A 23410-nucleotide genomic window follows, 5' to 3' on the forward strand; every position below is an offset into this window, starting at 1 on the left:
TTTTCAATAGATATCTATATATACACAAATTTACTATAGATTGATAGATCTACTACTCCGCAGCTTTGCCTACTCATCAAAACAAACCAGCTTCACTTCAAATAGTACACACAAAATCAAAAGACGTTTCACATGTCTTAAATTTTATTTCAAGTAATTTGAGGAATTGGCAATTTGATTAAACCAAATAGTTGATGTTTATAATCACTTCTAATTGATAAGTACATATTGTAACCTGAATGGGGGTCATCATGGCCCTTTATGGTAGATAAGTGGTTTGTGAGAGAGAATACTGATCTTGGATTGTTTGAATTTATTTGTACATGATTATAAGGGTCATCGTAAAATGTGGGCCTGTTCAGGTGTTCCAGCTGGACCCTACCTGGTTTTTACCTGAATTGTAATTAAAGGGGACATTTGTTGACTTGATTTAGTGTTTCTTTATAGTCTCATTTACACATAACAATAGGACTTAAAGGCTCTTGGTTCAGCTAGGGAAATACCATACAGCCATGCTGACTTGTTGAGTAATGTGGAACTGTGTACATGTATACAAATCAAACCTATTAAGGGTTTAGATAAATACCTCCACAAATTATTTACACAAGGGTGAAATCATTGGGCATACCAATGACGTAACACAAAACAGTGTTACACATAGGCTCCTAAACAACCATTGATTTTACTGTCACAAGTAAATGTTATAGAGTTATGACAGGTTGGAACGTGTGACATATTTATTTTTGTTTGTCAATAATCCCACGCCTCCGGGCTGGTCTTATGATCAAACTAGAAGTGGTGTTTATCTCCGTGTGGTTCGTGTTATCAAACTCCAGGCAGTTTTATAATTCAAATCTGTGAGATTATGGATAAACTGCATAGGACTTCTGGCAAAAACATAAATAAATATTGATTTATTATTCATATTTTCCTTGATCCTTTGACTTTTGATATCTGTATTTTTATTCATGACTAACAAGCTCAGTGCCGAGTATGTGACTTCAGAAGGATATCAAAATCTTTCATTTGTTTTTACTTTGAATTGGTCACTTCAGCTTTATGCTGATTTAGATATACCAGATTTGACCAAATAATTATATAAGCGCCCGGGGCATTTAAAAAATTGAAAAAATGAAAAGGTGCTTGATAAGATGAAATTATTGCAAATCTATACAGTTTTGTGTAGTCTTGGTCTTTATATATATTGAAATTGAAAGTCTCAAAAAGGGGGAGGGGCGCTTATAAGGACATGGGCGCTTATTGGGTCGAATACGGTAGTAATAAAAGTGTTTTATTCTTCAGAAATTTTTTAATTATAAATTTTTAATTGTAAAAATCTATTTCTACATATATATGTAATGTAGACAAACTTATAAATATGTACAGCTAGTGTATAAAAGGGCAAGGAGCCATGGTGGCAGAGTGGTTAAGATGTCTCGACACATTACCACAAGCTTTCTACCTCTGGGTCACAAGTTCGAATCCCATGTAGGGCAGTTTGCCAGGTATATTATTATATTGACTGAACTGGTTGATGAGTTTTTTTCTGTGTACTTTGGCTTTTCTCCATCTATAAACCTGGCATGTCCGTAATGGCCCTGGCTGTTAATTAACGGGTCATTTATCAAACCAAACTAAACGGATAGAGAGACAGGGAGCAAAACGAAATTGAGGTTCCTTGAGAATTCCTCTAGAATTAACACGTACTGCTATTGTCTGACCTAAAATAAATGAAAAATTCACAGGCAACTTAATTTATATGTACCTCCAGTCCTTAGAAGTATAATAAACACCTGAACACAGACGACCTTAAAAACAATTACAAAATTTAACAAACAAGTTTTTGGCTGTTAGTACCTTTGTCAAGTAAAACTTTTATTACCTCACTTTTTCAGATTTAAGTGTTCAAATGAATATCACTGTCGAGTGATTTCTGTTTAAATTGCGTTTTTCACATGTCGGCATTCAATTAACAGTTGATGGTGGAGAAGATATACTTGAACTCATGAGTTTAAATACTTGTGTAACGACACCTATATATAGGTTTAACTATTGGGAATATCAGTGTCCATTGTTCAGATGTGTATAGGAGAGATTCAAAATATTTGATAGCCTGATTCGGCAAGATTTTCGATAGCCGGTTTTCAACACCCAAGGCAGAAACATTTAATTTCCATACATGTTTGTCGTCGGGACAGAAAGGGCTGGATTTATAGGAGATAATCATACAATGCTATCTATATGATCTTCTTATTACACCTGGATAAATGTATGAAAGGTTAGGGAAATACCAGAGGATATATCGTACATTCTTTAATGACATCAGCATTTATTTATCGATGATACTGTATATTATCCTAAAATCACTAAATATAGTAGCTGAGCTTATGTTACTATCAAATAGCTGGTAACTTTCGTGAGAAAGATGTTTTTGTGAATTTGGGAGACATTGTGGTCACAAAAAGTTAATCTGTGAAACAATAATTAATTGATTAACCATTTATGCTATTCAAGTCGTAAATGCAACATTTTTATTTGTTAATATATTTTTGGTATCTTTTGAAATTAAAATTGTGTTAATTTTCAAATTGAAAATATACAATGGAAATATACAGTTTAGAAATAAAATGCATCTTGGGGGAGTTATCTTCAAATATGCACAGCTGGTGTATATCAGTGAATCTGTGATTTATTACGTGTAGTAGATAAATATGTGACCGAAATATGTAGTACGGAAAGTTTATACATTTGTACATTATGAGTATTTCAGGTGATTTTTTTAATAGCCAATATAGTTATTTTTTCAGAGAAGCATTTTAGGTAAACAAACAAGTCTAGAAATTGACATTATGGCCGTGACAGTTTTTGTTCGTTTTTTTGTTTTTTGTTTGAGAAACAATGAATGGAGTTGTGTAGTGTATTGCTGCGGGATATTTGATAGGTATATTCTGTCTACTTATTGTGATAATGACACAGAACGTCACAGCTTTCCTACCTACAGGGCTCCGACGGCATGTCACCAGCGTTATTTTTGGATGATTTATAAGCAGGAGGTTGTACAAGATCAAAGAGGAAAGAGAAAACTTTTCAAGCGTGACCAACATTCCAGAGCCACTGAAGTCCTGTCAGCAAGTCCCCTCTCCCCATTCATCACACCTGTACAGGTATACCTGGCCATCTTATATAAGTAAAGTGTCTTCGTGACACTGTGACCTTATCTATGGACAGACCCGCCTGACACACGCCTAACAATACCAGCGGTGTTGTGACTGACCCTCAAATATTTGGTAGTCTGTAGGTGTGGACAGCCCAGATTGATTACGGGGACACTGTTAAGGGGAATTGTGTGGGATGGAGGGAGGGGCAGGGGGCATGTGTTCCCGCAGAGGTGTGTGTAAGAGGGAGGGGCAGGGGGCATATGTTCCCGCAGATGTGGGTGAGGAGAGGAGGGTGTGGGGTGACATATATGTTGAAAATAGAACTCTTGATTGGATCATTGAGTGTCGAGGGGGACATTGGGTTCGAGGCGAGAGTAGGGTGAAATTTCCAATAGATATATTTATACTTGTATCTATTGCTTAAAGATCAAAGATCTTATCTAATATGTATATGTAGTAAGGGGGTTAGGACTGTAAGTGTCAATATTGCTGGCTTGGTAAGTATCGGTGGGATGTCTTGGGATGAGGTGTGTTTGGGATTGTGATCGGAGGGCTGGGGAGGGGGTGTGATAGAGGGATGTGACATCAGCAACAATACATAGGTAATAAAAAATAGAACTAAAATGGATATGAAAAAATATATATAGCTAGGCTGGTTTATGTCAAGACTCCCAACTGCTGAGGTAGGTGAATTTGGGTCAGGAATTTTAAGGATCTTCAGAAATGATTGAGAGGGATTAAACTATAGTCCAGTTAAAAATGTGGATCAGATAGAAATGTTGTGAGGTGGATGAATTCGATAGACCGACACGCTTCAATGGTGTCCGACAGTCAGGTGGCACCAGATGACCATCACTCGTCATTCACAATCACATTCAATTTTTCGGAAGTAAAATTAACACTTGACATGCAACGCATTCCCAAATTTAACATATCTGAGACTCCATTTTTCACAAAGCATGCTTCAAGTGATTTTGAATAGCTCAAGGTCACTGTAGGTTACACCTATTTTAAAATTAATGTTATTTTTGACGCCACATTAACTCTCAAACTGTTCTTGTTGTATATTGGGGTCAAGAAGTCAAGAATTGTAATAGAGTTTCTAATCATTGTTCAGAATCAGCCTGGTGTCTCCTGGATAATAATAGTCTAAAAGAATCACTAGAAGCTGTACCACTAAAAACCTAAATACCAATGAGTACTCACGATCAGCCATTTTTACAGCTACTATGACACCATTTCAATTTAGATTTATCTATTTCAGAGAAGGGCCACAGTGGTCAGGTACTAGTGGTTTTAAAAGATGTCCCAACATATTACCACAGTTTTAGTCCCATATGGGGCAGTTGCCAGGTACTGACCACTGGTCATGGTTTTTGCCTGGGTTCTCGAGCTTTTGTGAACCATATAAATTATAAATCTGGCACGTCCTTAACAAAATAACTTTGGCTGTCCATAGGATGTTAAACTAATCAAACCAAACCAATTTAAAATATGTAACTTAGTTTTCTGCTTTATAAATTATTGAAAAGGAATGCAAATTCAATGTTTACAATGTATTTAATGTAGTATATGATTTCTAAATCACATGAGTTCAAAAAATAAATGTGATTTGCCTTTGCATAAAGTAAATGGAGTTGGTTGATGCAGTCGTTCATGTATTTTAAATGTAAATTATCGAGTCGTATTGAATATTAGCATTAGAAACCATTTGTATATCCTCGAGGTAGGTGTTTGTGTATTTCAGACCTATATACATCTGTGAAATTGGTATTACACGCAGGTAGCATGTGGTTTACTACGACAGGTATTCCACACCTGTGAGTGAATGTCTTATAGCTGTCAGGTAAGGGACAGAGTGTCCTCGTAGAATATATTAACACACATAGCATAATGGACCCATAGCCTTCACACATACAGTTGATGTATGATCAGAGCATTAGATATAGCTGCACCTTATAATGTTACTAAATGTACAACATACATCGGGTAGCAACAACTCCTGTAGATTCAACAAGTGTATATTTATATACTGGGTACACAGTCGATATATATAGGATAAAGGTGATCTGGAATTGTCTATATAACATGTATAAAGAATTACCAAAATAAAAATTGCAAATGTCGATTTCAAAGGTAAAAAAAGTAAATTTTATTAAAAAAAATTTCTTTTGTTTTTCTTGTGTGTGTAAAATTGGAACTAAAACAGAATTTTATTGAAATATTTGAAGCTATCATAGTTTAAATCTACATGTAAATCTTCAATTTTATTTTGGAAGAAATTCAACACCCAATACTGTAAGAGGTTTTAATGACTTTACAAACCAACCCCAAAATTATCTTGGGTCTTGTAAAATTGAAACTAAAACAGAATTTCATTGAATATCATAAATCTACATGTAAATCTTCATTCTTATTTTGGTGGAAATTCCATACATAATATAGTTAGAGGTTTTCACTGACCACACAAACAAACTCAAACATTGTCTAGCGTCCAGGTCACATAGGCATGCTGATACTGACCATAGGTTATAGCGGGTACACACCCGAGGATTCTACTCCGATCCTCTTACCACCTTCACGTACCAGGGTCGGCAGCTACGGAAGTCTTTCTGTGAAAATAGCTTCCATAAGTAGCTCAATTCTTAATGTCTTATATTTACCGAGATAAGGACTTGGAGTTTGTTTAATCGCTGTGTAACTTAAGTCTCAAGTTTTCTTTCTAGGGGATTAATTTTGATTGGATAATGGGCAAGGGCCACATTCCAAACTGGGGAGGGTTCATAACGTGTACCTTTTGTGTATAGGAGGGGTAGTATCACACGTATAGACACCTTATATCTATAAGGTCACAGGTCAGTGTTGCAGCACACTTATATAAGATATACTTATTTTCCCATTCAGTGTTTGCAGCCCTCCCATTGTTATGCCTCTATCCCCAGTACTCCCCTTCCATCAGATGTGCAGGCATTTATTGTTGCCCATATCTGTCCTGGCTCGTCCTCAGTTCAAACTGTCCTCTCCTATCTTGTCCTGTTCTGTCTCATACAGTCCTGTTTCTGAGCTGTGTGTCCTTTCCCATTTTGTTTCATGTGGAGAGCGGGAATGACATTTAAGTATATGTCTTGTAGACATTGTACTGTAGTAGTAGTTTTATGTTAAGTAATTAACTACGCTCTCATCATATGCTATTAATACTCTTTGTCCTATATGGCATTGATGGCCAAATTCATTATTTTGCATATTTTTTGAATTTGCATCGAAATACGAAAGCTAAATTTTCTGCACACTAAAATTAATGCATTGACAGTATACTCTAATTAGGCAGAGACACTTGACACTCCTCACAATGTAGACAGTCAAAAACATATGTTACATGGTCTGGTCAACAAGCCATCATAATGGCAGGAACGATTTGTCATAAGCCCTTCCAGCTCCGCTGGAGACGTCCCTTTGGCTAAATAAAGCTAAGTGACAGTTTAGTTTAGATGTTCACTTCCTGTCATCTATTGCTGTTTGAAAGCTATAATAATAGGGAAGTAGATGACAATATGACACAATGGGCAAAAAGATTTAGACTTGTTAATAGATTTAGCCGGAAGTCATATTAGCATTAAAACATAAAGTTAATTTCAATTAACAATGAAAATGAAAGTAATCTGTCAAAATATTTTTATCAACATTCTTCTGACAATAAACAAGCTAAGCTGACACATTTAGTAAATATAGTTGCATATACATTGCTGCATCACCATTAATAATTAAGCCCATGTCCACAAAAAAACACTTTATAGACACTACCGTATTTGACCAATAAGTGTCCAGTGCGGTTAAAAAATAGAAAAATGATGGGCCCTTAATAGGACCAAATTTGGGCTAATATTTCACAAAAATATTAAATTAAAAAGTAAGCTGTTAATCAAATTACAAAAGAAATCAAGTAGAGAAATCTACATGGTTTTCTTAGTGTCAGTCTGTATTTAAGTCAACCTAACTGAAATGGAGGCAGGCTCAAAAAGGGGGAAGGGAGAGTGATGATAGGGACAGGGGCACTTTTTTGGTTGAATATGGTACACATTATTAGTGTAGAGAGGGAATTCGTACTTACCAGCATGCTAAGCACTGATATGGTTGTTCAAGGTCAACTGTGGTATTGTAAACATTACTGACTTTAAACGACAAGCTCCCGATTCTTAGTTGAGTTGCACATTATTGATATTTGGAAAGTGTGTCTGTATTATAATGAGATAGACAATTTCATTCTGTAGTGATCAATTATTCAGGTGAGTTTATTTACAACTGTCTGTGGCAGTGGCCCCCAAGGGGGCTGGCCGTATATTCAGATTTGAAGGCTAAAATTTATATATGTTATCAAAAATTTATCAATCAAAACGCTTTATTCATAGTTTGAAATTAATATGTTTATTAAGCATAAATAATTTTATGTACTTTTTAATTTAGTGCTAACAGATCTGTGCTGAAAGCACTAAAATAAATTGTGTGCTATTTGAATTATCTTGTTTTTCAGTAATTGTCAATTTGTTTGCCTAAAAAGAAACATAATTGCCATGGATGTTAAGGATTCTTTACTTATAGTAATAAATCCTTTACCAGTATAATGTTTTTGTTAATCAAACTCACAGTTGTTTTATATTAGTACACTAGTATTTATCTATCCATTTAAGTCTTAAAGACTAAATCCGAAAAACTTGATAGATCAATTAATCTTAATTCATGCTAAGAAAAAAAACAAGCTTTTGTCCAAATATTTATAGTTATTCATTTAGATATATATAAGATATGATAGAATACCAACTGAAACTTTAGTGGGATTAATTCCTATGGCTTTATATGTTTGTAAAGGTTTTTAGCTGTTGTCTGTATTTCATGATTTGTACACTAGGCTCTAGGCCGGAACATGTCATAGAAAATGAAATCAAGACCACTTCATATAATTTCAGTGATTTATGGGACTCCCTTAGATGAGTCCAATACTTGTGATTTTCCTGTGGGACTCACCAAAATTTTTAGAACACTTTCTATTTCTTTGTACAGGGACTCATCAAAATTTGAAAATTGGTGATCTGGACTTGCTAGATAAGAATCATTATATTTCTTTGTGCAGGGACTCATCAAAATTTGAAAATTAGTGTTCTGGACTTGCTAAATAAGAATCATTATATTTCTTTGTGCAGGGACTCATCAAAATTTGAAAATTGGTGTTCTGGACTTGCTAAATAAGAATCATTATATTTCTTTGTGCAGGGAATCATCAAAATTTGAAAATTGGTGTTCTGGACTTGCTAAATTAGAATCATATAGGCCTAGATGATCCTTGCCCTAAAGATAATGGGACTGTTATTGATATGACCTTCACCTCATCTGCCTTGACCTTCAGCACTTGAACCTGAGTAATGGACAATACAATCATTGAACTTCAACTCATCTACTAATCCATCCAATTTATTTTGAAAGAAAACCTGTAATACTTGCAGGATTGGCGCCACAGGTTTCTAATAAGAACCATACACAATGGTATCGGTCTCTGGCAGTTGACAGGAGTACAAAGCTCGTGGCTTTAACCTTCACTTCCGAGGGATGGGTCCTGCCCAATTCTGAGGTGGAGCGTGCAGTATCTTAATGGTGGGGTCAGTCTGGTGACAAAATTTGTCCAAGTCACGCAAGTTAGAGACCTATAGAATGTGTTAAATTAATATCATTACAGGAGCAGAATGTTTGGTGATGAAACCCTATACCCTCTTGTTGTTAATGTACTTAGTACATGTTAGGAGGATATTAAGGTAGTGTGAATTCTTTACACCTTGTGCCTTTTAAAATTTATGTCGACAAAATCCTAGCTAGCCTCTGTAGCAGGTATATGGTCCCTAACAGGCTTGATCTGGGTCTGTATTTATTGCCAGCCTCTGTACCAGGTATATAACTTGTATAACATGTGTATAACAGGCTTAAAGCTTGTTTTGGGTCTGTATTTAATACACATAACATAGCTTATGCATGTCAGGAATTCCTTGTGCTCCTCAGGAGAACTAGTGTCCTCAGATCTGTTGTAAGACGTCATTAATATTTATTTCACACATAAAACAGGTTGAAACAAATCTTTAATGGCCGTCTAATTACATGCATGGAGGATCGTACATTGAATTCACTAAAAAAATAACCACAAAGACATTATTTATTTATGGAAGTGAGTTTTTATGTTATTCCCGTTCATCTGAATTAAGTGACGATGAACTGTTACGTTATGTATTTAAGTACTATAGACTAACACTTGGGCAGTATGCCAGCCCAATGTTGGTTTATGGTATAAAGTCGGATAATGGACGGATTTATCATATTAAAGAGGCACATGACTTTATAAAAGTCGGTATGAAATGTACCGCCTTTTGCCTGAGGGAAATATTAACTTTTACTACTCAGCAAATGTGGGTTATAGAAGTCCATAATAAGCTAAAATTAACCATAAATATGATTCTTGACCTCATTGGGAAATAATGATATTAAATATATATATATATATATATATATACATGTATACATTACACTTTGCAATATACCGTATAGCCAGTTTAAAATTAATTTGTGGGAAATTTTTTTTGCAATTTTAAGTAAAAACAAGAAAATTAAATTTTAGTGGTTTTAAATTTTCAGTGATCTGGCTATTAAGGTACGTAAATAATGAATGGGTGAACCAATTTGGAAAGTAAGTAGATATAAATGGATCGCTTTTCTCAATATTTCACTGTTTCATTTGTCTACCATCGTAAATCAGAAAATAATCTTAAAATGTGGAAAACTTTATCCCTTGTCATGTCAGCAAGTTTTTTATTCATTATAACCTTGCTTTTGGCCAGCTTTCGTTTTGTGTTCCAAAAATAGAATATGACGGTCTATTTTTATCATTTTTGAGGTAGGTATTCCCCACGTTTTCCTGTCGTTTTAGAACACCAATCATTGTAATAAGATATTCAATAAACATCTGAAAACCATATCTAAGCATACAGAACAACTTATTTAAGGTTCATGTCCCTTTAATATATTAATATATACATGTCTACATTACACTTTGCAATATACGGTATAGCCAGTTTAAAATTAATTTGTGGGAAATTTTTTTTGCAATTTTAAGTAAAAACAAGAAAATTAAATTTTAGTGGTTTTAAATTTTCGTGATCTGGCTATTAAGGTACGTAAATAATGAATGGGTGAACCTTTTCTCAATATTTCACTGTTTCTGACTTTTATTTGCGTGTGGAGAACATCTTTAATTGGAGACTTTATATTTACAGCTAATATATTTATCAATACATTTATATAGGCAAGCTATCCAAATGTGAGATTACTATTATTGCGTGAACACCTTCCGATAGAGAAAAAGATAAGTACATGTATACTAAATCAAGCTAACTGAGAATACTGGTGATTAATCTCACTCACATCGTTTGATTACCTTATTACCCTAATGTAGCTGTTGGTGACATAGTTGAGAAGTACATGTTCTACTACCAAAATGAGTTGGTGAGTAGTTGTCAGACGTGTGCCCCCGATAGCTATTTAGTTTAATCCCCAGAGATCCCACTAAGGGTTCTAGCGAGCGAGGCAGTGGCTATTGACTATATCACATGTATATATAATCCTGCACTCTGTTACAGGTTATAGAAAAGGGATGACTTCCTTTATTGATACACATTGTAGAAAGGCATTCCAATACGACTAGATGGTAAATAAACAAGACAATAAAAGTCTGACCATATCATTGGTCACATGATGGATCAGCATTATCTGTCTCTAGTCCACCACTATTTGTATTGTTCTGTTAACAATGATCTATTGTCTTCTGTGACTTTATGGTAAAGGTGTTGGTCAAAGAAATATCATCTCACTCAAGGTCACAGATACCAGGAGGTAAAGTTTACCATCATTCTACAGGTAATAAGTCCCTACCCTAGAAATAAGTGATGTGATTTTAAGGGGGAGTCAAGGTCACAGATACCAGAAGATATTTTATTGTCAATAAGCCCCCTACCCTAGTAATAAGTGATGTGTTATTAAGAAGTCTCATAAAAAATGGAGAATGATTAGATCATGCACAAATGCAAGGTCACTATTCCGAATTTGCATATTACAGAGTTATCTGCACTTGCGGGTAGGTATGGATTGTTACGTTATGTGTTTGCAAGCGTAACGTCATACGTTTCAGAATAAATGACGTAAATTGCCCTCACAAAATAGTGACGTAACAATTGATACCTACCCGCAAGGGAGCTAACTCTGTAGTATGCAAAGACGGAATATATATAAACTTAAAGGTCAGAGTCATTTGGAGACCAGGTTAAGGTCACTAGATATATTTAGGCTAATATATAATAAATGGTTGCCAGGTAAAATTAGTCAAAGGCATGAAATTACTATATATGTCAGTGTCACACTGTTAAGTGTGATTAAGTCAAGGTCTCTATAGGTAAGCTATAAATCAAGGGCAAGATTTCTATTAAATCAAGTCAAAATCCTGAGGTTATAAGGTCAAGGTCACAAAGTTATCATGTCAAATTCTCTATGAAATCAAATCAAAATCATGAGGATATAAGGTCATTAGGTCACAAAGTCAGGTCAAGGTAAAGTAAAAGGGTTTTAGTATCTAAAAATATGTGAAGTAGTAAAGTGATCAAGTAAAAAATATAACCATAATTGTAAGGTCTGTAGTGATATAATCAGAATCTTCAGATGTTATTTTAGGCACAAATTATAACACTCAGGAGTTAAAGATGATTAGATATTATATAGTAACATAAATCATCCACGTTTGTTATCAACAAGAAATTTTAATTTCTTGTAAAATCTAGGTTGATTAATGTCAGTGTGTTCTCAGCTGAATAATTTATACGAAAAACATGCATACAAATGTTGGCTATAGATGTCATGATGTACATGTAATTATACCATATATAGATAAATTAAATCAGGGACATTTATTAGCTGTTAATGAGTATGTGATTGGTTCAGAATTAATAAGATATTTATTGAAATTATGATGATATGCAATATAGATTTGTAAGATGTATCATTCATGTTACAGGGGATCCCCAGTAACAATCTGTAGTCAGTCCTAATAAATAAAGTAGGTCGGCGGGATCCCAGTACAATCTGTAGTCAGTCTAATAAATAAAAGTATGGTCGGGGGGGATCCCCAGTAACAATCTGTAGTCAGTCCTAATAAATAAAGTATGGTCGGGGATCCCCAGTAACAATCTGTAGTCAGTCCTAATAAATAAAAAGTAGTCAGTCCTAATAAATAAAGCATGGTCGGGGGATCCCCAGTAACAATCTGTAGTCCCCAGTCCTAATAAATAAAGCATGGTCGGGGGATCCCCAGTAACAATCTGTAGTCAGTCCTAATAAATAAAGCATGGTCGGGGGATCCCCAGTAACAATCTGTAGTCAGTCCTAATAAATAAAGCATGGTCGGGGGATCCCCAGTAACAATCTGTAGTCAGTCCTAATAAATAAAGTATGGTGGTCGGGGATCCCCAGTAACAATCTGTAGTCAGTCCTAATAAATAAAGTATGGTCGGGGGATCCCCAGTAACAATCTGTAGTCAGTCCTAATAAATAAAGCATGGTCGGGGGATCCCCAGTAACAATCTGTAGTCAGTCCTAATAAATAAAGCATGGTCGGGGGATCCCCAGTAACAATCTGTAGTCAGTCCTAATAAATAAAGTATGGTCGGGGGGATCCCCAGTAACAATCTATAGTCAGTCCTAATCCCAGTAACAATCTGTAGTCTGTCCTAATAAATAAAGCATGGTCGGTGGATCCCCAGTAACAATCTGTAGTCAGTCCTAATAAATAAAGCATGGTCGGGGGATCCCCAGTAACAATCTGTAGTCAGTCCTAATAAATAAAGTATGGTCGGGGGATCCCCAGTAACAATCTGTAGTCAGTCCTAATAAATAAAGTATGGTCGGGGGATCCCCAGTAACAATCTGTAGTCAGTCCTAATAAATAAAGCATGGTCGGGGGATCCCCAGTAACAATCTGTAGTCAGTCCTAATAAATAAAGTATGGTCGGGGGATCCCCAGTAACAATCTGTAGTCAGTCCTAATAAATAAAGTATGGTGGGGGATCCCCAGTAACAATCTGTAGTCAGTCCTAATAAATAAAGCATGGTCGGGGGATCCCCAGTAACAATCTGTAGTCAGTCCTAATAAATAAAGTATGGTCGGGGGGATCCCCAGTAACAATCTGTAGTCAGTCCTAATAAATAAAGTATGGTCGGGGGATCCCCAGTAACAATCTGTAGTCAGTCCTAATAAATAAAGTATGGTCGGGGGGATCCCCAGTAACAATCTGTAGTCAGTCCTAATAAATAAAGTATGGTCGGGGGATCCCCAGTAACAATCTGTAGTCAGTCCTAATAAATAAAGTATGGTCGGGGGATCCCCAGTAACAATCTGTAGTCAGTCCTAATAAATAAAGTATGGTCGGGGGATCCCCAGTAACAATCTGTAGTCAGTCCTAATAAATAAAGTATGGTCGGGGGATCCCCAGTAACAATCTGTAGTCAGTCCTAATAAATAAAGTATGGTCGGGGGATCCCCAGTAACAATCTGTAGTCAGTCCTAATAAATAAAGCATGGTCGGGGGATCCCCAGTAACAATCTGTAGTCAGTCCTAATAAATAAAGCATGGTCGGGGGATCCCCAGTTGAAAGCCTCCTCCACCTACTGGATAACATGAAATATTTGTAGTCACTTTCTTTCTTAGTTTAGATCTATACACAGCTCTCTAACCATTTTTTGGGTAGAAAAATTCCACTATTACAAAGAGGCACCACACAAACATACTGCAAAAACATGCACCACACACACACACTCAACATGCTGCATTCATGGGACGCTATCCTTAAATGACCATGGCTGTTAATAGGAAATTAATCTTAATTAACCCACCAACCAACTGCTCTTGTTTTTTTACCTGTTCAAGGTTTATGACATCTAAACGGAGAACACCAATGAATGCCCTGAAGCAGATACTTTCGATATAAAACGTGAACAGAAATTCAATATATAGCTTTATCCAGTTTGTGTGATCAGATGATGGGATGTACAAGTTTGTTGTCAAAGAAAGGGGAGATAATTATTCAACAAGATATGTCCAGCTTAAGGGCAGAGATCTATCCAATTAATAGACATTATTTTAATTAAACACATGACTAGCGTACAGAAATGACGCGGAGACCTTTTCATGTGTATCCTATATTGATTCGCGGGCTGACAATACCTGTTGTATACAGGTAGATGTATATGATAGCCGGGTAATCAAATTCCATTCTCGGTCATTATAACCCATTAGTGGCCTATATCTAGTTAAGAGGCCATATATGTAAAGTGTTTTATATGCCTAGCTAAGCATTAAACCTTTAACGCTACTGTATTGGTACCCTCTACAAACGGAACTGTTTTTGTTACGATGACCTGGATAAGTTACCTGTAATTAGGTTAACAGGTATATACGATACTGTATGATAGAGACCTGTGTTTACCTGTGCATACCTGGTGTGTATTAATGTATAGATACATGTCATTGACATGCACAGCTGCCCCTAGTGTCTACACTTACTTCCAATTCCTCACCTGTTGCAGAATTTACCGTAGTTATTACAGTGGTTAACCCTACTTATTTACAATTCATCACCTGTTGTAGATATTTACAGTAGTTATCACAATTATCAACCCTACTTATTTACAATTCATCACCTGTTGTAGATATTTACCGTAGTTATTACAGTTGTTAACCCTACTTATTTACAATTCATCACCTGTTGTAGATATTTACCGTAGTTGTTAGACTGCTCGATCCCTTCATATCCCACATCACAATAATATTGCAATAATATTGCCCAAAAAAAATGTCTGTTTAGGGTTACCCGATCGACCCTAATTTTTTACTCCATAGGAATTTTTTTTTCACTTCTCTACGAAAAAAAAAGTCGGTATTTTGTTCTCAGACTCCTGTTTAGAGTGAAAGACATTGAAAAAAACAACTGCTGACCTACCGAAGAGTCATAAATGTGACTTCTAGTAAAGTTATGGCTTCGTTTCTATAATCATAACGATTCTCTTTGTTTTTTTGTACTTGTTGCTGATGTCTTACTTTACATATTCTTCAATAATTTATCTTATAGGTATATATCATAATCTCTGAAATGTTCATTTTCATTAGGCTTAATATCATATATGAAAATACAGATTTGTCAACATTATTAAAAGGTACTGATGTATATCTTGTGTGGTTTATAGGTAGATGTCTACTGGTTACCTTCGACTGGTTCATTGTTTACTTACACCCACTATCAGGTGCAGATAAAGGCCTCAGATATGTGTCAAAAATCAATCATACCACACTATAAATATATTCTTTCAATATCAAAGAGAAATAAAAACACATAGTCAACAATTTTAACATTGTACCACTTATCTGGACTGTGGCTTCTTGAAAATATCTCTGTTAACACTGACAGGGAGTGTATATTACAGGACTACATGGTTAACAATGTCAGAGAGTGTATATTACAGGACTACATGGTTAACACTGTCAGGGAGTGTATATTACAGGACTACATGGTTAACACTGTCAGGGAGTGTATATTACAGGACTACATGGTTAACACTGTCAGGGAGTGTATATTACAGGACTACATGGTTAACACTGTCAGGGAGTGTGCCACAGGGAGTGTATATTACAGGACTACATGGTTAACACTGTCAGGGAGTGTATATTACAGGACTACATGGTTAACACTGTCAGGGAGTGTATATTACAGGACTACATGGTTAACACTGTCAGGGAGTGTATATTACAGGACTACATGGTTAACACTGTCAGGGAGTGTATATTACAGGACTACATGGTTAACACTGTCAGGGAGTGTATATTACAGGACTACATGGTTAACACTGTCAGGGAGTGTATATTACAGGACTACATGGTTAACACTGTCTGGGAGTGTATATTACAGGACTACATGGTTAACACTGTCAGGGAGTGTATATTACAGGACTACATGGTTAACACTGTCAGGGAGTGTATATTACAGGACTACAGGACTACATGGTTAGGACACTGGTTAACACTGTCTGGGAGTGTATATTACAGGACTACATGGTTAACACTGTCTGGGAGTGTATATTACAGGACTACATGGTTAACACTGTCTGGGAGTGTATATTACAGGACTACATGGTTATCACTGTCAGGGAGTGTATATTACAGGACTACATGGTTATCACTGTCAGGGAGTGTATATTACAGGACTACATGGTTAACACTGTCAGGGAGTGTATATTACAGGACAACATGGTTAACACTGTCAGGGAGTGTATATTACAGGACTACATGGTTAACACTGTCAGGGAGTGTATATTACAGGACAACATGGTTAACACTGTCAGGGAGTGTATATTACAGGACTACATAATTAACACTGTCAGGGAGTGTATATTACAGGACTACATGGTTATCATTGTCTGGGAGTGTATATTACAGGATTACATGGTTATTACAGACACTGTCTGGGAGTGTATATTACAGGACTACATGGTTAACACTATCAGGGAGTGTATATTACAGGACAACATGGTTAACACTATCAGGGAGTGTATATTACAGGACTACATGGTTATCATTGTCTGGGAGTGTATATTACAGGATTAAATGGTTAACACTGTTTTGGAGTGTATATTACAGGACAACATGGTTAACACTGTCAGGGAGTGTATATTACAGGACTACATAATTAACATTGTCTGGGAGTGTAAATTACAGGACTACATGGTTATCACTGTCAGGGAGTGTATATTACAGGACTACATGGTTTATCACTGTCAGGGAGTGTATATTACAGGACTACATGGTTAACACTGTCAGGGAGTGTATATTACAGGACAACATGGTTAACACTGTCAGGGAGTGTATATTACAGGACTACATGATTAACACTGTCTGGGAGTGTATATTACAGGACTACATGGTTATCATTGTCTGGGAGTGTATATTACAGGACTACATGGTTAACACTGTCTGGGAGTGTATATATTACAGGACTACATGGTTAACATTGTCTGGGAGTGTATATTACAGGACTACATGGTTAACACTGTCTGGGAGTGTATATTACAGGACTACATGGTTAACATGTCTGGGAGTGTATATTACAGGATACATGGTTAACACTGTCTGGGAGTGTATATTACAGGACTACATTTAACACTGTCTGGGAGTGTATATTACAGGACTACATGGTTACACTGTCTGGGAGTGTATATTACAGGACTACATGGTTAACACTGTCGGGAGTGTATATTACAGGACTACATGGTTAACACTGTCAGGGAGTGTATATTACAGGACTACATGGTTAACACTGTCAGGGAGTGTATATTACAGGACTACATGGTTAACACTGTCTGGGAGTGTATATTACAGGACTACATGGTTAACACTGTTTGGGAGTGTATATTACAGGACTACATGGTTAACACTGTCAGGGAGTGTATATTACAGGACTACATGGTTAACATTGTCAGGGAGTGTATATTACAGGACTACATGGTTAACACTGTCAGGGAGTGTATATTACAGGACTACATGGTTAACACTGTCTGGGAGTGTATATTACAGGACTACATGGTTAACACTGTCAGGGAGTGTATATTACAGGATAGATTATAACATTGTCGGGAGTGTATATTACAGGACTACATGGTTAACACTGTCAGGGAGTGTATATTACAGGACTACATGGTTAACACTGTCAGGGAGTGTATATTACAGGACTACATGGTTAACACTGTCAGGGAGTGTATATTACAGGACTACATGGTTAACACTGTCAGGGAGTGTATATTACAGGACTACATGGTTAACACTGTCAGGGAGTGTATATTACAGGACTACATGGTTAACACTGTCTGGGAGTGTATATTACAGGACTACATGGTTAACACTGTCAGGGAGTGTATATTACAGGACTACATGGTTAACACTGTCAGGGAGTGTATATTACAGGACTACATGGTTAACATGGTATATTACAGGACTACATGTTAACACTGTCAGGGAGTGTATATTACAGGACTACATGGTTAACACTGTCAGGGAGTGTATATTACAGGACTACATGGTTAACACTCAGGGAGTGTATATTCAGGACTACATGGTTACACTGTCTGGGAGTGTATATTACAGGACTACATGGTTAACACTGTCAGGGAGTGTATATTACAGGACTACATGGTTAACACTGTCAGGGAGTGTATATTACAGGACTACATGGTTAACACTGTCAGGGAGTGTATATTACAGGACTACATGGTTAACACTGTCTGGGAGTGTATATTACAGGACTACATGGTTAACACTGTCAGGGAGTGTATATTACAGGACTACATGTTTAACACTGTCAGGGAGTGTATATTACAGGACTACATGTTTAACACTGTCAGGGAGTGTATATTACAGGACTACATGGTTAACACTGTCAGGGAGTGTATATTACAGGACTACATGGTTAACACTGTTTGGGAGTGTATATTACAGGACTACATGGTTAACACTGTCAGGGAGTGTATATTACAGGACTACATGGTTAAAGGGGAAATCTTAAATAAGAAACTTTCCCTGAATTTTGAAGTTAAAGCACATCGATCACACACGGTTTCATGTTTCATGACTGCAATTAAATCGTCAAAACTACTTTTTGTTGAAAATGAAAATATCTGGGGGAAATCAGCTATTGCAAGAATTGTTAAACCTTCAAAATCATTCAAAAGAGGGCATATATTAATGTTTGTCATTTCTGATCGATTGCTTATTGATGTTTGTATAAGCAGGTTAGATTTATGAAGTAGATAGAAATTTGAAACTGTCTTGTCGGAAGACTCAGGGAGCCAGCTCACGCAGCCATAAAGTCTACTTTCCGCAATCATGTTCACCGATTTAAATCTCCATGTACCAAAAGACGGGGAGTTCATACATGCATGACTACAACTATGACCTAGGGTTTCATACAGGTCTAGAGACCTCTGTTCCCGATATGTCACTATGTGGGTGGAACAATGTTTTAATGGCTAATTAAGAATTACAAATGGTTGTAGGATCATGTGATTGAAATTAAAATTGGCTAGGCAAATTCGGTAAATAACTTAGAATATGCAAATTTCTGAAAGGCTGAAATAATGATTTTATTACACTAAAAAATTGTGAAAGTATTCATCCTGTTAATAAAATATTGTAACTGTGCCTACCAACTTTTCTGCAAAGGATATGCATTGATTGAGAAAATGTGATGTCCTTTCTACAGAAGTCAATTTTGACGTTATTTGAATCTGTGTTTGTCCTTTCTACCGGTATGTATAATACCATTTGTAAAGCGGTTTGATTAACAGCGGCAGGTAAGGACATTTTGTATTGTCATTGAGGTATCCGTTTTATTATTGTTTCTCATGTCTTGATCTTTGTCATTTGTTTAGATACTTGCATGTGAAAAAAACCATATTTGCCAGAGAGGGTCACAACTGCCATTCTAATTCAGACAAACCCCATGTTTTCTATACGTTGGTTTGGTGCCTCTATAAGCTCATAGCTTTTTTATTGCATTGTGTTTCTGCAAAGACAATTATCAGAAAATGAAAAAAAATCTCATCAACTGACATGACTGCAGACAGATTGTAATTAGATATACTGGTAATAGGAACATTAATGTTAGATATCTCACCTGTGTAACCTTACAGGTGAGCCGATTCCTCAGGTGAGTTGACCTTTTGGCCCCGACCCTACACCCAGTAGGAAGTGATCGATGAGAGATGATAGGAACTGGTCATCTATTGTTTTGTTTATTATGGCTTTTAAAAAATATATCTGTACCATAATTGGTCAGATAAGTGCAGTGTTATTGTTTTATAATTAGCCTATGTACTATTGTTATATACAGTAAATCTGCTATGAAGGATCTGCGTAGTAATAAAAAAACAACTGAAACTTCAAAGTTAACTCAATTCTTTGGGTTCATAAAATTTTGTTGTAAATTTTGCAATAAGTACATTTCATTAATCTTCCAAGTGTTTATTTGTACAAATATGGTATTCTTGTTCCTGATATTAATACACAAGTTCCTGATATATTCATCGATACATAAATTTGATGATAGTGATACACAAATTCCAGATATATACAGACGGATACAACATGCAGTGTTTGGGCATTTTATCAATAAGACCAACAATATGACCTATGATGTTAATAATATTATATGTTTGAAGATGAGTATACTTTGGAAGCATTGTCTTTAAAGTTCCTATCTTAGGCCTGCAGTGATGTCTAAAGCTCCATTGCCATGTCAATGTCTCAAGTCTTTCTTGGATAATGATGTCTGGCTTTGTAATAACCAAATGATGATTTCTAGTGGTCGAGGTAGATAGAGAAATCACTGGGATTAAAGGCAGGTTTTATATCAATATCATCATTCTGTTTGAAGTGCTCTGCAGGCTATCATAGGTCTAATGGACTACAAATAAACAAGATCCCGGACATCTGTTTGTACTTTGGTGACGGTGGCAAAGTGTCACAATATAACACTACTTTTGGCTTTCAACTTCCGTCTCAATGGGAGTTTAACTGTCAAGTTTAATGTTGGAGCAATTGCTTTGTACAAAACTTCAGCATTTTTTCTTTGGGCACCGCAGCTTTTTCTCATTACCAAAGCCTGGCACATTCTGGAACAATGCTGGTTGTTAGTTATGTCCTCCAAACAAAAGGGGGGGTGGGGGTGGCGATTGACATATTATTTTTGTTCATCACGAAAATTTTTCAAAATTTGACAGACATACTGCATATTGATACAAATAACCAAACCAAAGCATCAGAGTGGTTTGTACTACAGTTATGACTTCTTGTCTGATTAAAATCTGCATTGCTGACCATGGAGAATTATAAGTGCAATCTCTAATTATATATTATATTAATCATACAGCCATAGTCATTACATATGTCCTGCACAGAGTTGAGATTGAAGAAGTTTGGCAGGTGAATGAATTGGTTCAGAAATCAATTCTATATAGTGGAGTATGACATTAACTGAAATAGATGTCACTCAGCAATTCTGTGAACCTTTTATGTCCTTCTGGTAGGTAAAGTCGGTTTTAAAGCTGTTTATTTGGCTTTTCACTAAATATGTATTACTTCCATATACATGTATAAAGTATAAATTGAATGCTGTACATGTGGAATTTCAGGTTTTGTTTTCTTTGGAATTTCCTGATGTATCATGTCCTCTGCATTGTTAGATTTGTATGGTTATTTTCATAATTGATTTGCATCAAAAAAAAAGAAGCTATGGCACCTAATTTTCCTATTTCCTTGTTTTCATAACAGGGAAGAGAAAGGTTTGAGTTCCAGTATATCCCCCCAACAGCTTCTCTTGCATATTATCTAAAAAAAATTCCTTGTATTTTCCCAATTTCATGTGAATATTTTCCCTGTTCAAGAAAAAATACATTTTTTAGATACGGTATACATATTTCAAGGAAGATAAAGTATATTATTTCTTAAAAAAAAGACAGGCCCCTGAAATGATTGAGTCTGAAAATCATAACAGTTACTGCTAAAATACATATAGTTATCTCTTTTGAAACATAAGTTGATAATAGTTAAGGCTTTATCTTAAGTTTTGATTACATCCATGTAATTTTGAATGATTTCAGTCCCTGTAAAAGAAGTGTGCACTTTTATGTAAAAGACATTATTATTCTTTATTAAGGCTGAATTAATAATCTCCCGTACAATTTATCAATGTTCTTCCCCCGTAAGGCCTTGTGTCCTTGTTGAATAAAATAAAAGTAGTGTTGATTTGTGTGATCATGTAGATTTAATTGTATCTCTGTTTTCCAGGTCTTTCCAGCCCACCTGACACACCCACAAAAAAGAACCATCTGCAGGAAGTGAGAGATGTGCCCTCACCAGAAGGAGGCGTGTCCAACCCAGCTTTCAGCGATATCGATGTCAGTCTAGCAGAGGAAGGTAGGCCCAAGAATCTGCGAATTCAACATATTTTCCCTAAACATCTAATTATTCTTCCTTTCAAAAGTATATGTTAAGGGTTTGGGATACACTGCAATTAAGGTGTCATCACTATAGACCAATGTTTAGTCGGAGTTATGTCCCCTTATAATTATTCACTTGCTGATTATTCTTGACATTTTCACAAAGTTCTATTTTTATTTAATGAACAGTGATGGTTTTTATTCATAATTTTCTATAATTGCAGTAAATTCTGTCTGTCATAAGTAAACAGTTTGATGCTTAAAATTCTGTCTATTCAAAACTTCTCAATCAATTGCAAGCAGAACATGCAAGGTACTTACTGAGTTTTAAAGGACTGCATTCATGGCATAATTTATGTATCTCTAATTAAAATATCAGGTGTTGAAAAACTAGGTGTATACCTGAAATTCCAGACCTGTATTTAATTTGAAACCCTAGCTGCATTATAATGTACCTCAGTGGAGTGTCAGATCTGTATCAAGTTAGATTGATCATGTGACCTCTCTTCCCTTCAAGTGTAATGGAATGTTCCTGATGGATGAAGGAATATATAGGTAATCTACTGAATTTCACATTGGAGGGTTAGCTTACTGATGGGGTGATAAGGAGGGAGGTATAAGGTGCTGATATCAGTGTAATGTATTTTGTGAAAACCTGTCCACGCATGTTTACCTAATGTGCATACAACAGATCGGAGATAAGATGCTCTCTTAGGTAACATCTACCTGGCAGGTATTTCCTCCTCTGCTCGAGTTACCTCACAGGAGGTTTTCTACTCTAGGTACATTACAGTCTATATATCCTACTGAAAATATAATGAGGCTACAGATCTAGAGGAAATTTCATGTTCTTCAAAAATATGGTTTTCTTTTCAAGCATAAACTTACAACAAATATATATGTTAATATACAAGTGTATTTTAACCACTGTTTTATATTGCCCATTTACACCCTACCAGACTTTATAAATAGTGTTCCAGGAATGTCTTTGTCTAATTTAGTGGGAAAGACAATAAACAGATTAATATATAGACTATTTGGGCACTTTGGCAAATGGCATTTACATATGGACAGTCTTTATCAGATATTCACATTCTCAGATTAACTGACTATCAATTGGCTTTGTCAGATGCCT

General features: G+C 35.8%; 1 protein-coding gene across 1 annotated transcript in view; it reads left to right on the top strand.

The window, feature by feature from the left end:
* The window catches only part of LOC138317991 (uncharacterized), a 52161-nt gene that overhangs the window by 2828 nt on the left and 25923 nt on the right, over positions 1–23410 (top strand). The window contains exon 2 of the mRNA XM_069259997.1: positions 22124–22252. Within this exon, the coding sequence (XP_069116098.1) occupies positions 22124–22252 (129 nt within the window). The remainder of the gene's footprint in view (positions 1–22123; positions 22253–23410) is intronic.

Source organism: Argopecten irradians, chromosome 3 (genome assembly GCF_041381155.1).
Source record: "Argopecten irradians isolate NY chromosome 3, Ai_NY, whole genome shotgun sequence".
NCBI lineage: Eukaryota > Metazoa > Mollusca > Bivalvia > Pectinida > Pectinidae > Argopecten > Argopecten irradians.